Raw genomic sequence first — 17,493 nt, 5'->3', positions numbered from 1 at the left:
ATAAAAAAGCACTAGTTATTAAATACATAAATAATAGTCATTTGTCTCAAGTTCATTTTGAACATTTTTATTTCTACTAGATAGTTCCAGAGTAGAACCATACATGCAAAACTGCATTAGACACAATAGATTTACAGTAGATTCTATTCTATGTTAAGTGTGGAATTTAGAATCTTTTTTTTACAGTATAAAAAACTAAACATCAACAGATTGGAATTCTGATTTTAAATATTCCACAATATTCAGTTCCAAATACCTAGTTACCAGGTACTGTATGATACAGGTGTTCAATTGTGTAACTTCAGAGACTTAACCATAACATTTGCAGAACTGGATTTCCCACTTACTCCCTTTTTCTGTCCACTAGCACAAAATCCTGCCATAAACTACCCAAATATTTATTTGCCAATGTACAGAGTTATATATCAAGAAAGGACATTCCCTCAATGGCATCCCACATTACCTAAAAAAGCAAATGTAACAAAAATAAAAGAATAACATCTTCAAAAAAATAAATATAAAGAGGGAATGCAGACAAGTGTCATGAATTTTTCAGCAGGTTAACATTCATAATATACAAAACATAACTTATTCAAAGCCAAGGACAAAGGGAATATCCACATTTCTTTCAGGTAATTGGGTATTTAATCCACTTCTTCCATACGTGAAGTGTCATCATCTCCTTCCAGTGGTGGCATTTCTTCGGTTACTGCTGGGCTTGCTTCCTCGGTAGTAGCATCATCTTCATCTATGCCTGTATAAAGTGAACATAATTATTAACCTTTCCCCATGGAAGTATCTCCCAGCACACTCGTAAGACATCCTAATTTTTACTAATATTAACTTACCGAGACCAAGTTTTATCATTCTATAGATACGGTTGGCATGTGTCTGTGGGTCCTCTAGACTGAAGCCAGAAGACAAAAGTGCTGTCTCGTACAGAAGAATGACCAGATCCTTCACCGACTTGTCATTCTTGTCTGCTTCTGCCTTCTGTCTCAGTGTTTCAATGATAGAGTGGTCAGGATTTATCTCCAAATGTTTCTTTGCAGCCATGTAACCCATTGTGGAGTTGTCCCTGAGAGCCTGGGCTTTCATGATCCTCTCCATGTTTGCAGTCCAGCCATATGTACTGGTTACAATGCAGCATGGAGAAGTAACCAGTCGGTTGGAAACTACAACCTACAAGAATTAAGAGTATTTAAATCAGAGAAAAGCCCAACCACTATAGAAAGAAACAATTAGTTCACTTCCTTTAAAAAAAAAAAAAAAACTATTTCAATTTTGAAAAAAACCTGAGTTGCTTCTTGACTAATCCATATAGCATACTGAATTTGTCAAAGATAGCATGTTGTTTTATAAAGGGGCTGTCAGCAAAAACTTCTATTCACTTACAGCGGGGACTTAAATATACATACCTTCTCTACTTTCTTTTCAAGTATATCTTTCATGATCTTGCAGAGACTTTCAAATTTGGCTTTCTTCTCCTCCTGTTTCTTTTTCTCTTCTTCGTCTTCAGGAAGCTCCAGACCTTCTTTTGTTACTGACACCAAAGTCTTCCCCTCAAATTCTTTCAACTGTTGTACACAATATTCATCAATAGGTTCAATCATATAAATTACTTCCAAGCCATGTTTACGAAGTCGCTCCACAAATGCAGAATTAGCCACCTGATCTTTTGTTTCACCTAAAAGAAAAATTTACCTTCAGCAAAGTTCAACAGAATAACTAATTTATGTATCAACTTTTAATGTGAATCTGCCCAACAACTATGATCATGATAACCTAAGTGGAGACACTTACAGTCAAAAATAAAGCTCTACAAGAGCTATGGCGGTGCAGTGGTTAGAATGCAGTATTGCAGGCTAACTCTGCTCACTGCCAGGAGTTTGATTCTCATAAACTCAAGGTTGACTCAGCCTTTCATCCTTCTGAGGTGAGTAAAGTGAGGACCAAAATGTTGGGGGCAATAGGCCAACTCTGTAAACCACTTTTACCTACCGAAGAGGGCTGTAAAGCAGTATAGAAGTCTAAGTTCTAGTGCTATTCCTCATTTAGCAACCATAAGCGTAGTTGCTAAGCATGACTGTTCATGATCTTACTTCAAGTTTCCTTTGCTTTAGATTTGCAAACGTTATTTTTTCATTGTAATGACAAATAGTTGCTAAAAGAGGACTACCTGTAAACAATATGATCCAAGTTAAACTCCAATCAGAAGTAGAAATGAGATGATCTGAAGGTACTCACCAGTAATATAATACACATGCTTCTGATTTTCCTTCATCCGAGTGCAGTAATCCTTTAGTGATACCATCTCATCCCCAGAGGCAGAAGTGTAGTATCTTAATAACTCTGACAATTTCTTGCGGTTTTGGGAATCTTCATGAATGCCAAGCTACAAGAAAGTTCCATTTTTGTAAGCTGCATGCAAACATTTATGGCAAAATTTAAGTAAATATTCCAAACCAACAAACCTTAATATTTTTGGAAAACTGCTCATAGAATTTTTTGTAGTTTTCTTTATCTTCTGCCAGCTCAGTGAAGAGTTCTAAACATTTCTTGACCAAATTCTTTCGAATCACTTTCAGGATTTTGCTCTGCTGAAGCATTTCACGTGAGATATTCAGAGGCAAGTCTTCTGAATCAACAACACCTCTCATGAAGTCTGTAAATAAGATTAAATTATAACCATGTTTTTATTTCTCAGGGTAGCTTAGAAAACCTCTTAAGATACACAGGTTTGTAAGGTAAACTTGAAAAACTCACTTAGGATATTAAAGTGGAACAAGTTTTCCATTATAATAAAATGCAAACTTCCCTTTCAGAAAATTTCCTGCCTTCATTCCATTATCTTGTCAATAGTGTTATGCTTTCCCCTTCTAGAAAGAGAATACTGACTCAATTTAAGTTTTATGTTTGTGCTGATTTTTTCAAATAGCTGCTGCATTTAACTAGATTAACTATGACCTGACAGGCCCTCTACTTTAAGCACGAAGAGTAACTATTTTTGACCTTGTAGCAACCTGCAACTTTTAACAGATAACAAACTACTTACTCAAATATTCAGGGATTAACTCTTCACAATTATCCATGATAAACACTCTGCGTACATATAACTTGATGTTATTCTTTTTCTTTCTGTTTTCAAATAAGTCAAAAGGTGCACGCCTTGGGACAAACAAGAGTGCTCTAAATTCAAGCTGTCCTTCCACAGAGAAGTGCTGCAACATAAAGGAAATTAATTAGCAAAAATCTTTGGCATAAAATATCAAATACTGTTATAAAATAAAATTTACATCAAAGGAATCAATTATTTGAATTTTACAGTAATAGTATCAGATGGAAAAGGTTCTTCTAAATTTATGTTTAAACAATGGGGACTATTTCCATATTATTTTAAAGTGTTTACTTAGAAAAAGGGTCAATATATTTTAAACACAAGCCACTTTATATTTTGATATACCACCAGTTTTGTCAGTTTGAGTTTCACCTAAAATTCATATAAAGAACAAATAGCCCATTCCCAAAAGAATAAATAATCTTACTTTGACTGCTAAGTGATCTTCCCAGTCATTAGTCAGGCTCTTGTAGAATTCACCATATTCCTCATTAGTAATATCATCTGGGTTTCTGGTCCAAATTGGTTTGGTCTTGTTCAGCTCTTCTTGGTCAATGTACTTCTCCCTGATTTTCTTCTTCTTTTTCTTGTCTCCATCCTTCTTTTCTTCTTCCTCATCAGAACCAACATCTTCAATCTCTGGTTTATCTTCAGGCTTTTCTTCTTTTTCTTCTTTCTCTTCCTCTTTTTCTTCTGCCTCATCATCACTCACCTCTTTGTCACGCTCTTTTTCTACCTATATTACGCATATAAAAACAGAAAAAGGTGAGCCTGATAGAGCAAATCGAATAAACTATTTTCTGAAAGTTAATCTACTGATAAATATAAACAGGCAAAATTATGCATAAACTCCAGGAAAATCCTTTGTTCATATTAAATGCTTACTATATCACATTATGAATTTAATTTGCTTCTAGTATTGCTAATGTAACCTAAATGTAGGACAGTTGTCAAATTGCTCCAATTAAGTACATTAGCCTCTATGCAGTTAAATTTAAAACTATCATGATCACCTTCAGAGCAATTCTTCATTTAGGTAAATACAAAGGTTCAGATACTATTTTATTGCGAACAAGTTACTCACAAACAGTGTTATTGGATAGCCAATGAACTGGGAATGTTTCTTGACTATTTCCTTAATTCGTCTTTCTTCCAAGTATTCAGTCTGGTCTTCTTTCAGATGCAGAATAACCTTTGTACCACGACCTAGAGGCTCACCTGTAAAATAAATTATTCTTAATCACCGTTTCACCAAAAGATCCATAAAACAAGGGATCAATTAAAAAAAAAAAAAGAATATTACTGGTTCAAGACATACACTAATCTAGATTATGGCAATAGCAAAAATATCTGGTTTTTAATGCTGCATTATTCATAACACTATTCTTTTGATGTATACAGTAAGGTTTCCTATTAGATTTAAGCAATTATTATAGGATATAAATTTAGTAACAAATTATTTTGTTTCCCCATTACTTCTCTCAATGCTTTCAAACCTGACCCGACAGCTGCAGTTTGGATTTCCCCCCTTAATGTTAATCCTTAAATTACATTTATTGTAATTGGACTCTTACCATTGTCCAATCTGACGGTGAATGATCCACCAGCTGAAGATTCCCAGGCATACTGTTCATCATCATTGTGCTTGGCAATCACTGTCACTTTTTCAGCCACCAAGTATGCAGAATAGAAGCCAACACCAAATTGGCCAATCATAGAAATATCTGCTCCAGCCTGCAAAGCCTCCATAAAAGCCTTGGTGCCAGACTTGGCAATGGTACCCAGGTTATTTATTAAGTCAGCTTTGGTCATCCCAATGCCAGTATCCACAAGAGTTAAAGTACGGTCCTGTTTGTTAGGAGTAAGACTTATCTTCAATTCCTTTCCAGAATCCAATTTGCTTGGGTCTGTCAAACTTTCATACCTGATTTTGTCAAGAGCCTGCAAAACATCAGACAGCCATTGAAAATAATAATGATGATGATGATGATGATAGTATTTTCTAGATCTTTAGAAATTGTACTTACATCAGAGGAATTAGAAATCAGCTCCCTGAGAAAAATTTCCTTGTTGGAGTAAAAGGTATTGATAATCAGAGACATCAACTGAGCAATTTCTGCCTGGAAGGCAAAGGTCTCCACCTCCTCCTCCATTGGTTGATCCTGTGTCTGTACTTCCTCTGGCATCTATCAAAAAAGGAAAGCAAAAATTGCTTTTTTAACAAGTTAACATATTGCATTGCATAACATAGAAATATTATTTCTCACATAGAATTAAAAGCAGTTAAAATAGTTTGGACAGTGGGGAAAAATGTAGTTTCAGTATCCGCTTCGATAAAAATGAAGCACGTGGGTTGAGAGCATACTATTAGGCTTATGGCTGTTGAACTGAAACATTTGGGTAGCCTGTTGAACTGAAACATTTGGGTAGACAAGACCTGGAACAAGTTCCATTTTACAAGTTATTGGCAAGATGGGAGCGTTTACGCTGGAAACGGCACAAAAACGAAAGGAAAAATGACTTGCTTCATATGCCAGTCAGTATAAAGAAATGTCCGGTCCCTTGGTTTAACCCACCCACAAAGTAAACTGAAGGCTCAGGCGAGAAGCCTCGAGGATTCCACAGCCAACCTCTGCGCCACCTGCTGGCGGCCGAACCAAACGAGTAAGAATTCTAGAAATTGCTAGAGTCTTCTTGCTCCCACACATCCGTTTGCCCCCCCCCACACTCCCTCCCTCTCCAGCCCCCCCCGCCATACGCCGCCAGGAGCCAATTCTCTCGTCGACGCGGAGGCTGGTAGGTCGCGCGCCGCCAAACTCAGGAGAGCGGCTCCTCTCGCTCTCTCGTCAGCCTTCCCTCTCCCCCACGACAGCCGCTTTCCTGGCGGAGAACATTCGTGGTCCTCCCCTCTCCTCCCCACTCCAGGCGGCCATGCAAGCTCTTCCATTCATTCCTCCGTCCCACATTGCTTCTCCTTGTTCACCCGACCCCCTTTCGCTTCCTTTGTAAGCAAACCTTGTCGGGAAAGCAGCAAGGTCGCTCCTCATGCCCGTGTCCCCCACCTTCTTTTTTAAATAAAGTAACTTGTCTTAAGTCTTCCCCGCATAGCGACCGCCTCGTTCCCGTTCTCCCCAACCCATCGTCGGTCGGTCGGTCGGTCCCGTGAGGGCCAAAGCGGCCACTCCGTCTGGCTTTTTTAGGTCTCGCTGTTCGGGTTCCCTCAGCTGTTTTAAGGCCCAAAGTAAACCCGGCGTCCTTGGGACTCTCGCCGCCTCTAGCCTTTCCCCCCGGCCTTCTTGAGGGAAAGGCAGCTCTACTTTATGAGGGGGGTGGGGTGGGGGAAACCCTGGGCTTGAGCGTCCTCACCTTAACGGTGTGAAATCACCAAGCTGCACGACCGTTCGCCGAAAGAATCCGCACCTCCCTAACTCTTCACCAGCTGCACTGCGCGAAGCCCCCGCCTCCCGCGCGCCTTATATACCCGCGCCGCCGCCTCTTTCCAGAACCATCGGGAACCTTCACTGACAGGGAAGGGAGGGGGGGGCGGAGAGAAGGGCGGGCCTTCTTCCGAACTTTCTCCAGCGAAAGAAGGGGGAGGAGCCAAACGAAAGAGTGGGTGGGAAAAGGGGCCTCGGTGACAGCCTACGTACAACGTCAATTCAATTTCTTAGTCTTTATGCGCGAGGGAGCTCGCGCTCCCTGTACTGGACAGTCCGGAGCTTTCTCCACCTGACGATTTAAGTATGCACCGGTTTACCCCCTCCCGCGATCTGGCAGTGCGAGTGCTTTTTTTTTTTTTTCCCCTCGCTGCCGTTCTTAGGGAAAAAAACAGCGCATGCGTGAATGCTAACCGCTTGCGTTCTCTATGCCGGCTCCCTGGCCATTGATTGGCGCCTATTCAAGGCGGGAGGCTTGGCAAGGGAAGGAAACTCGGCAAGATGACATAATGACATCATCATCACCGCTGCTCAGATCAATCTCGCTGGCCCCGCCCACTTGGACCCTGGTGGGCGGGGGAGGAAGGATTAAACTTTCCGTTTTTTTCCAGAATGACCTTCCCTGCTTAGAAGGGATTGACGTTTCCTTTCTCCCCACCCACCCTTCGGATCCCTCTAGAATTTTCTAGACCAGGGGTCTCCAACCTTGGCAACTTTAAGCCTGACGGACTTCAACTCCCAGAATTTCCCAGCCAGGTTGCTAAGGTTGAAGACCTCTAGTCTAGATTAGCTTTTTTTTTTTTAATTTGATTTATATGCCGCCCTTCTCCGGAGACTCAGGGCGGCTTACAATGCGCTAAGCAATAGCCTTCATACTTTTGTATATTTATATAAAGTCAGCTTATTGCCCCCACAAACTGGGTCCTCATTTCACCTACCTTAGAAAGGATGGAAGGCTGAGTCAACCTTGAGCCTTGGAGAGATTCGAACCAGCAGTAAATTGCAGGCAGCTGTGTTAATAACAGGGTATTTGAAGCCGTGGTGGCGTTTTTTTCCAGCAACTTGAAAATTAGCCTTTTCTTTTAGATGTCTGGCTTCGGTGGGACTTTCTCCAGCCCAATCGATTGCCCTAAACTTCAATCATTTACTTAGGAAAGAGTACAGCTAGTCCTCGACTTACAGCAGTTCATTTAGTGACCGTTCAAAGTTACAAGGTGCTGAAAAAAACAATGACTTATGACCTGTAAGAAGAAATATCCTTCTGGGTTCAACTCCAAGTGGGGAAAAAGACCCTGGAAACATGGAGACTGCTTGGAAAGATGGTTTAATGGTGGACAGGATCACATGGTTTGAGTTCCTGAACAGAAAAGGGGCGAGATGCTGCGAGTCCCCGGGTTTTATGCCCTCTCTGGCTTTGGACTTCCTGGGGCCCAGAAAAAGTATCCTGATTGGTTGTCAGACTCTCAGGGGGTGGGGGTCTTAGCTGGCCTTGCTGGCTGATGTAATCTTCCCAGGTGCCATGTGGTGAGTTTCTGTTGCTAGATGGGTCCTATTGTGTTGCAGATGATGGTCCATTGACAAAGATTGAGTTTCTGCCTCTGGCCCATTGACAAAGGGTGAGGGTAGGAAGATGGGAGCTGCTTCGTCTTTAAAACATGCTTCTCCATTTCTCATACAGGGAAACATAATATTCTGCCTTTTTAATATTTCCTAAAATATTTCATTCTTCTAGGAAAGGGGTGGATGCTAACTTCCTACAGACCATTTTTCACACTTACAACCAGTGGTGGGTTGCTACCAGTTTGCCCTGGATTGCGCGCGTCCACAAGCGAACCAGTAGCGACAGGATTTGAATCCCACTACTGCTTACAACCTTTGTGGCAGCCCCATGGTCACGTGATTTATATACAAATACTTGACAAGTGGTTCATATTTATGACGGTTGCGGTGTCCCGGGGTCATGTGATCACCTTTTGTGACCTGACAAGAGAAGTCAATGGGAAAGCCAGGTTTGCTTAACAACGGTTTACTAATTTAACAACTACAGTGATTCACTTAACAAAGTGGCAAGAAAAGTCGTAAAATCGGGCAAAGCTCACTTAACAAATTTCTCACTTAGCAACCTAAATTCTGGGCTCAGTTGTGGTCGTAAGTCGAGGACTACCTGTATTGTATGCTTTTGTCCAAACTGGCTAGAGAAACAAATTAAGAAAAGCTACTCTAGGGACTTTTCTTAACCTGGCATGGTGGGAGTTCTTACCTGGCCTTTAAGGCTTCATTATTAACTTTTTAATACAGGTGATATTAGCATTTTTTAGCAAGGCATCTGTGGTTTGTTTTGAAGTTTAGGAAACCAGGATTTTATTAGTCAAAACCATTTCCTTTGATGTGCAAAAACTAACCTATTTATATAGGGAATATATTCTGGAGTCTTTTAGGGTTGCAAGTGTTAAAAGAAACATGTTTGGATTGGAAAAGAGTAAATGCAATATATTTTAAAGGTATTTGTTTTTTCTCATATCTAATCAATGTCTTTTGTTACTTAATTTGTTGCTTTGACACATTCTATTCACACAGACTGAGTTCAAGCTAGATTAGACCTGGCCAGTTTATAATTCAGTGTGTTGTTGAACCTCAATTTAGGAAAAACAATGCTAATCAACTAGTGAATGGATGATGTAGCTGCTCCTTTCAACACCCAGGTACTGCATCACTGAGAAAATTCAAGTAAGAAGTGAGGTACCTGTTTACAATTTCTAAGCAGCACCATAGGCTCACTTTTGGTCACAGAGAGGATAATCAGGAGAGGAACATCTGTTGCTTTTCTTTCATGACTCCTCAGGGAAGGACTATTAAGACCATCTGCAGAATGGGGATTCCAAGGAGCTTCCTGGCTAGAAATGGTATTTCCTTCATGTTGTTCAAATATTTATTGCAAAATAAGGGACTGAAGGAGAGATTACTGTTTATTGTTTTATGATATACCAGACAAAAACTAGAAAAGAACATGTCACCCTTATCAAATGCAATAAGCATAAAAAAAAATGAAAATTGTACTTGAGATATCTTTTTTTCTAAAATATTGTGCAATTCTCTTGTTCCCCTTCAAAAACAAATTGTGTTGAATTTAAAGTGGCTTACTTCATTGGCAAATAAATATAGATTTGTAGGCTTACTACTCCATTTGCCCTACCAAAAATTTTATTTTACATAGGAAACCATCAGAATAAACCGAAAGAATTATTCCTTTTTCCTTTTTTAACTGAATACTAAATTTAGAAAGGTATTAATAAACTGTCTTATAGAAATTTTGAATTTTGATTCACCTACAATGGATGGTAGTAACTCTTCAGGATTTCATAATGTTAGCAAAATTCCTAGGCTCATGCCTCAGCATTCATAGTTTCCAATGAAACAGACCAAGACAGGAAGATCATTTTATTACTATTTATTCAGAATGTTCTGATTAAAAAGGATTCCTCTCATTCAGAGGGAACTTGATCCTCAGCTCTCAGTTCTTCTTATAGTTAACACATCAAAGAAAATGCAAGAGAAACATTGATTGGACAGGACAAAAGTAACCTCTCCTTTGTATAGTAAATAAGCTACACAGAGTCAAACAGGAATTAAATATATTACATATGAAAAACAATATGTCAATTTAAATGAGATCTGACAAAAGGGTGTTAAATTTAAGATGCTAATGAAGAAAAACAATTATAAGTTTGTTTGGAGTTCACTGAGAGACAAACCAGATGCCAATTATTGCTGACAAACTTTCTTTTATCAGAAGTCAGACTCCAGAAATCCCGTCCTATCCTGACCTGAGGGACAAACACTGTTTTTTGATGTTTAGAAATGTTAGAAGCTATCAATCAAACTATTAACATCTTTTTAAAAGAGAGAAAAATAAGTCACATAAAATACAAAATAACTATGTTAGCAAGTACAACAATACTACAAAGTCCATGTTGTTGATACTACAAATTATCTCTTGGGTGGCCCTCTAGAGAGACTTCCACCACCCACCACCCACCACTTCTATCTGGAGATGCCAAAAATTACATATGAGATCATTTGTATGCAATGTTCACCTCTGAGTAGTCTGTCTTTGCTCTTAGGGATTCCAATCCTAACAAGAAATGGGATATGAAACTACATTAGTGCAACCGTGTTGGCTTTTCCTAATAATTTATATCCCTAATTCTCATTGTAAGAGATCTACATGTGGATTTCAAAGACAATTCACTGTATGTAGAATTTCAAGCACACCTTATGTGTATATGTTATGTGTGACTCTTATTTTATTCTACATATGTATTATAGGAAATCAGCAATCTGTTAAACTTCCCGATGCATGAATACGGATGAATGCTTGTTTGGAACATATCCTGTGTATGTATACTGCTACGTGGAGATACTATATAAAACTTACATAAATCAACCCCAAAGAATCAGCCCCAACAGAAAGGGAACTGAAAAAAGTACAGTATGTTCTTGAAATTGCTGCACTGCTTTGAAATTCATTCAGACTCAGCATTATTTGCTATATCTAAAGCTGCCAGACAAAAACATCAGAAATAATGAGATGTGTGGAGCCAAAGTGTCTAGAACAATATATATATATATATATATGTATGTGTGTGTGTGTGTGCGTATAATTTATATATATAAAAGCCACAGATCTTCTAATGAATGTTTTCCTGGGTAGGGAATGGCAGCAGTGATAAAACTTGAAACCCTTTTTAGCTGATGTGATGTGTTAGGGGAGAATTAGATGGGATGCAAAACTGCCATGGATATGTTTGGTATCAAAATCTGGTTCCTACCGTTCCTATAACATATAAATAAATAATATGCATGCCTTGTCTCATTTGGCCCAACTGGCAGAGTATTGTCGCAAAAAGAATTAAAAAGTAATAGGGAAGCAAAGCCAAAGTTTGTATAGGGTAGTTATTTTAACTAGTCACCTCTAGGCAAGATGGGCAGCATATACAGTAAGTCTACTAAATAAATAAATTTGCAGGCGTGCCTAATTTTTGATAGTATGGTAGATTAGATCACTATTTTTCAACCTTGTCAGCTTTAAGATGCATGGATTTCAATTCCTAGAATTCTCCAATCAGCTAGCTGGATTAGGGTTAGACAATATCAATATGAGCTACTATTTTGTTGGGGTGAAGGTGTTGGATTAGGTGGGGATATCCAGGTCCATGGAAATGTACTTGGTTGTGGGGTCAGTTCACTTTTTCTCAGCCAGCATTACTGTTTTGGGCATCTAAGGTAAAGGATCTCCTGCACATGTGTGCTAATTGTTTCCGGCTCTAGGGGTGGTGCTCATCTCCATTTCAAAGCTGAAGAGCCAGCGCTGTCCGAAGATATGTCCGTGGTCATGTGGCCGGCATGACTAAACGCTGAAGGTGCATGGAGCGCTGTTACCTTCTGATCAAAATGGTCCCTATTTTTCTACTTGCACTTTTTTACGTGCTTTTGAACTGCTAGGCTGGAAGAAGCTGGGACAAGTAATGTCACTCTGTTATGCCGCGCTAGGGATTCGAACCACTGAACTGCCAACCTTCTGATCGACGAGCTCAGCGTCTTAGCCTCTGAGCCACCGCGTCCCGTTTGGGCATCTAGAAGCCCTCAAACTATACATCTTTATTCAAAAGGAAACTTGAATAGCTACATAATTGCAAGCCTTTAAATAGTTATTGAAGACATGCATTTTCTTGGTAAATATATGCTGGTAGTGTTAATTGATCTAGTTTTAAATTATTTCATTAGCTGAAATTATACTGGACTATTAGAAATTGGTACTTTGTCTTTTCTATCCTTTGTCTTTCATATACTTCTATTATTTTGCTCTTTTAACTCTGTTTAATGGTTTTTGGTATTTATTGTGCTTTCTTTTTATACAACAGAGTCTTGTGAATCTTGAGTCACAAATCCATAATATAACCTTTTTGGAGAAGTGGATCTGAACTGATTTCTGCACAGCCCTTTGAGAATTGTACAAATGGATAAAAATGGTGATGAGTGGTGTAAGGCCAGAAAATACACACACGTTCTCACTCCTATACTTTTCTCTCCCTCCCCAATCCAAAGTAGCTATTTGGGCATCATAGTTTCATATTATTATTCACTCTCCCACACATACTGTATTTCTAATACTCTCAGATTCTCACTCATATAAAAAACATACTGTCTCACATCATGCCATCAGTATGCTGATCAATATGGTTGTTTCCCACTGCTAATAATAGAAAACAACAATGTTTTTTGAAGCTTTCTTATAATCATAAAATATAAGGGTTTGTAAGATATTTTGGAGATGATTTAGTACAATACTGTGCCCGGAATATGGATTGTATGCTATGGAATCTGGATAGATAACCATCTGGTTATTGTCTAAACATCTACCGCAAAGGAGCGTTTACTAGTTCTCTTTCAGATTTCCAGATAAAATTTGTTTCCTTGTATTTTAAGTCCATTATTTTTATCTTCTGGATGAACTCTAGTCTGTGTTCCACATGACAGCCCTCAGGTGACTTTAACTATATATCCAGGGTTGAAATTCAGCTGGTTCTATCCAGCCCAGGTGAACTGGTAGCGGCAGTTGTGGGAGGCTCCGCCCTCCCGTGCAGATATCATGAAGTTGCTTTTTTGCAACAATTTTAAGCTTCTGCGCATTCACAGAAGGCTTTGCGCATGCACGGATGACGGATGTGCAGTGTGCGCACATTTGCAAACGGGTAGGGAAGGTAAGTGAATTTCACCACTGAATTATACCCAGTATTCAACTATACCCCAGCAATCCAACTAATGCAGAATACAGGATCAATCTTTCTCTTGGATTTGACCCTACTGCTGTTGATACAGTGTAGGATTGCATTTGCTTTTTTTTGCCACTGTACCATATTGTAAACTCATGTTTACTTTGTGATGTTTGATTGGAAAATGGATATGAAATATCCCATAATATTATAAACTTGTAATAATGTACTAGAATTTTTAGTTGCACATTTTAGATTTGTTGGCTGTCTAAGTGTTGATGCTTTTTAATCAGGACAATCTGGTTCCGCTTTCGCCTTTCAGCCTCAATCCAGGAGCTTTTGCAGGCAGTCGCTTTCATGACAAACTATTTTTTGTGTTAAATTTATATTTACCAACAAATAAATAAAGGGGAGACTGGTATAGATCTCTATTTAGCTCTTATCAGCTAGCCATACGCTTCTGGGATTCAAACCTGGGCTGCTTACATATTAGGCAGATGTATTAACCTCTAAGCCACAGGCTCTCCTAGCTTTGTTAGCTATACTAGGGGAGAGATTAAATATTTTTTGCTTTTATCAGGGCAACCTGGTCTACCCAAATATGGGACAGAGCATACTGCTTCTGCTTGGCTGTCTAAGTTTTAGTATTTATTTACATATATTAACTATTTTTATATTCGTTTACATTTGTTTACATTTTCTTTTTCAGTTTATATGACAACAATAATAATTGATGGATGCTTTCAATACTCTTCACAGGAGTCCTGTGGCTGTTCCTCAGGCCTCTCCTTATCTAAGAAGGACCAGGTCATCTGGAACAGGTCTACTGGCCAACTGCCTCTGGGCAAAATAAGAGCAGGAAATTATTTTGTAAATACTTTTATTACCACAGGGTAACCCTTAATAAAGGATCTTACCCTTGGTTTATTACATTTGTTCTCCATTTCCTTCCAGCAATGCTGTAGTAATACCTTCTGCCACTTTTTCTCCTATACTATCACTTCTGAGAACCAAGACCTTCCTAAAATCTACTAGCAGAGTGAATCTGCAAAGAGAATACTGATAGGAATGACAGAAATGAAACTTTTCGCTTCTCCCACAATCCCGATGTAGGAAAGAGCATTAGTAATCAAGATCGTATTGGCAGTTTTCCTACTATTGAGAATAATGTGGAAAAGTGATCTGTTTCCTAATAAACTAACTGATGCTTTATCAGTTGAAGAGTGGGGTGAGTATAACTTTAGAGGCTGTATAAAAGATCTGCACAGTCCACAATTATGTCCTAAAATATTGTGAACTAATGAAGAACAGTTCCAGCCAGAGAACTCATTTGATGCCTAGTGGCAGAGAGACAAAAGGAGGAGGCAGAGAGAGATAAAAAGGGGGAAAAAAGAGGGCCAGCTGGTTTAACCTGCTCTTAGGTCTCTCCACCATTGTCTCAGCTTCCAATAGGCTTTTCTTGAGGATGATCAAGCCATCTGAGGAAAAAAATAATCTTACCTGTGCCAAGTCAAACTCTTCAGCAAAATGAAAAAGTCATTATAACACTCCCAGACACACAGTAGAAAAGCGAACTGACTGAATTGAATCCTGAAAATTAAATTGTAGATCGAAAGCAGAGCAATACAAATAAGGGTACATTTGGATGTTAGTTTGTTCATTTCTTCATGGCAGGGGTGAAATGCTCCCGGTTCGGACCGGATCACCTGATCCGGTAGCAATGGCAGCAGGTAGTTCAGAGAACCGGTAGCAAAAAATCCCTGCGCCCCCCCCCACCATGCCCAGCTGAGCCGCATGATCATGAGAGACTTTTTTAAAAAAAACTTTTAAAAGCATTTTTTCTACAACCTCTTTTGACGAAAAAATGCTTTTAAAAGTAAAAAAAAAGTCTCTGATGATCGCACGGCTCAGCTGGGATTGTCAGAGGCTTTTCAAAGCATTTTTTTCTGCAACCTCTTGGCCGAAGAGGTGGTAAAAAAAATGCTTTGAAAAGTCTCTGACGATCCCAGCTGAGTTGCCTGATTGGCAGAGGCTTTTCAAAGCATTAGAAAAAATGCTTTGAAAAGTTTTTTTTTTTAAAAGTTCGCCACGCCCACCCAGTCACATTACCTCCCCCCAAGCCATGCCCACAGAACTGGTAGTAACAAATTTTACATTTCACCCCTTGGGTTTGGGGCTAATCTGCAAACTCTCTTCCAAGATAGAAGTCTAAAAATAAGTCCTTTAATTTGGTCTAAAGCACTAAGCCAGTGCCTCTTATTCCCTCTCTGTGAATCTCTCTGAGCTATCTGAAAGGAGCCATGGCATATTTCACATCTTCTTATAATCCCCAGCTATCCAATAGCAATTCCAAGTGTTGGCATAAAGAGTTTCCATAATTTTATAAAAAATATTTCTTATTTTAATCCTGATCAAATAAGTCAACTTTATAGTCCTTTCTTTTGCTTCTAACAACCTTGATCTTTAATTCATGAAGTTCCTGTCATAGGATTGAATCTCCATTGAAACGTTGTTTCTTCCATCTCAAAGATTACTTCAAGGCTTTGGAAACCCTCTTTTGTAAATCATAAGTCATTTTATTCATAATCCCTCTATTTGCTCCTCAACAACAACCCAGTGAAGTGAGTTGGGCTGAGAGAGAATGACTGGCCAAAGTCATCCAGCAGGCTTTCCTACCTGAGAGGAGTAGAACTCATGGTCTTCTGATTACTAGCCTGATGCCTTAACCACCAGACCAAAGTGCTATTTTCAGCATTCTCCTATCTAAAAGTTACAGTTCTGTTTGAAAGAGCTACAAAGAAGTAGACAAAAGGAAATGAGAGACAGCATGACTAGTTCATGTCCGTTCATTGATATGGCCTAGATCCAATCCAGTATTACCCATCAAAGTCCAAGGCTATCAGTTGGAGCACCTCCCTTCAGTTCTGCAACATCAGATGTTGCAAGCGCAGATAACAATTTTTGAGGTAACTGATGCATATCTGCAAATATTTGCAATTAATAGATCCTGCCGTGATCTATCGTAGGCTAGAGTCACAAATTCAGGATTATATGTCCACTTGTGAGTCAGATGATGTAGAAGTTCATTGAAGAAGTTGACAAAATGTACTGCCGAGATAATTAAAAATGACAAGCAGACTAAGACAGATATCAATGGTAAAGTTCATCACTTTTTTGAAAGCATAAACAAATACGCCCATGTAGGAGAAAAGCCACTTCCTTAATGTCCTTGTAAAACTACACAGTGGGCACATAAATACCATATTATGCAGTAAACCTATACATCAAAGTCTGCTCTACACCACAACCACTTTGTTCAGACCCACTTGAGGGAGCGGCTCAACTGATGGAATTAAACTAGGCATTCAGAAGACAGAACAACCCATCCAACAAAATCAATCAATACAGCCTGATCAATTCCCAGGGAGAGTTGATTAAAAGATAGACTATAAATATAAAACAATGGAACACCACTAGTTGTCACCTACAACTCACAGCTCAATCCATTCCAATAAATTATTAATAAACGGTCCATGCTAGACAATGACACTGCATTTTTTCAGGCAATCGGTGTCAGGCCTGTACCGTATTTGAATCCACAGAACCACTCAGTCTGAAGAAAATTCTCATAAATATTAAGAAAGAACAAGGCAATGCTGGAGACCTGATCCTGCAACTAACTTAGATGTACTTCTGGGTACAGCATTAAAATTGGTTGTCTGAATGGTAGGACATAGATGGAAGTAATGCAGTATCCTTTGTGCTCTTTGATCCACTTTGCTGCCTACAGTGGCAAGGAATTGAAGGTAAGTTTAATTTGTGAGGTATTCTTGCCTAAGAAACTCAGGCACCAGAGAATGGTGTGGAGCTAGAAAGAATTCAGTCCTTGAATGTGGGAGAGAAACATTACATCTATGTAGTCTCTCTCTCTGTGTCCCTCTCTCACCCCCCTCTCTCTCTCACCCACACAGAACTTTAGGCAAAGCAAAAAGCAAGAGTGTTTCAAATCTTTATATAGGGTACAGAAACAAATGCACATGCATATGTGATATGGCAGAAAAAAACAAATCAATAAAGGACATTGATTAGACCGAGAAAAGACACTCTTAAAACATGTTACATCTTCCACTTTCCCACCTGGGTTTTTTTCTGTAACATTTGCAAC

General features: G+C 39.1%; 1 protein-coding gene and 1 long non-coding RNA gene across 3 annotated transcripts; one reads left to right on the top strand and one right to left on the bottom strand.

Annotated features, from left to right (window-relative positions):
* Positions 1-51: 51 nt before the first annotated feature.
* HSP90AA1 (heat shock protein 90 alpha family class A member 1) lies at positions 52-6,566 on the bottom strand. Its single transcript, XM_034418489.3, has 11 exons — positions 6,485-6,566; positions 5,146-5,304; positions 4,693-5,059; positions 4,203-4,336; positions 3,546-3,854; positions 3,056-3,221; positions 2,475-2,665; positions 2,248-2,395; positions 1,419-1,687; positions 849-1,182; positions 52-754 (listed from the first exon to the last, which is right to left on the bottom strand). The coding sequence occupies exons 2-11, from the start codon at positions 5,302-5,304 to the stop codon at positions 645-647; spliced, it is 2,187 nt and encodes a 728-aa protein (XP_034274380.1). The 5' UTR covers positions 6,485-6,566; the 3' UTR covers positions 52-644.
* Positions 6,567-9,214: 2,648 nt separating this feature from the next.
* On the top strand, positions 9,215-12,567 carry LOC117665998 (uncharacterized). Of its 2 annotated transcripts, XR_015731202.1 has the most exons (4): positions 9,215-9,294; positions 9,398-9,458; positions 10,882-10,950; positions 12,477-12,567. It is a non-coding gene; the product is annotated as an uncharacterized LOC117665998 (long non-coding RNA). The 2 variants fall into 2 exon arrangements; XR_004591555.3 differs by lacking the exon at positions 9,215-9,294 and having other exon boundaries at positions 9,373-9,458.
* The last annotated feature ends 4,926 nt before the right edge of the window (positions 12,568-17,493 follow it).

Source organism: Pantherophis guttatus, chromosome 1 (genome assembly GCF_059756535.1).
Source record: "Pantherophis guttatus breed Tessera chromosome 1, ASM5975653v1, whole genome shotgun sequence".
Taxonomy (NCBI): Eukaryota; Metazoa; Chordata; class Lepidosauria; order Squamata; family Colubridae; genus Pantherophis; species Pantherophis guttatus.
Note: the sequence above shows the minus strand (reverse complement) of the source record. Positions and strands in the feature narration are given on the sequence as shown.

Coding starts and splice junctions, on each gene's coding strand:
- HSP90AA1 (XM_034418489.3), bottom strand. CDS start 5,304: ATGCCAGAGGAAGTACAGACACAGGATCAACCAATGGAGGAGGAGGTG. Junction 5,060..5,145: donor TGATTTCTAATTCCTCTGAT/GTAAGTACAATT, acceptor GATGTTTTGCAG/GCTCTTGACAAAATCAGGTA. Junction 755..848: donor AATGATAAAACTTGGTCTCG/GTAAGTTAATAT, acceptor CACTTTATACAG/GCATAGATGAAGATGATGCT.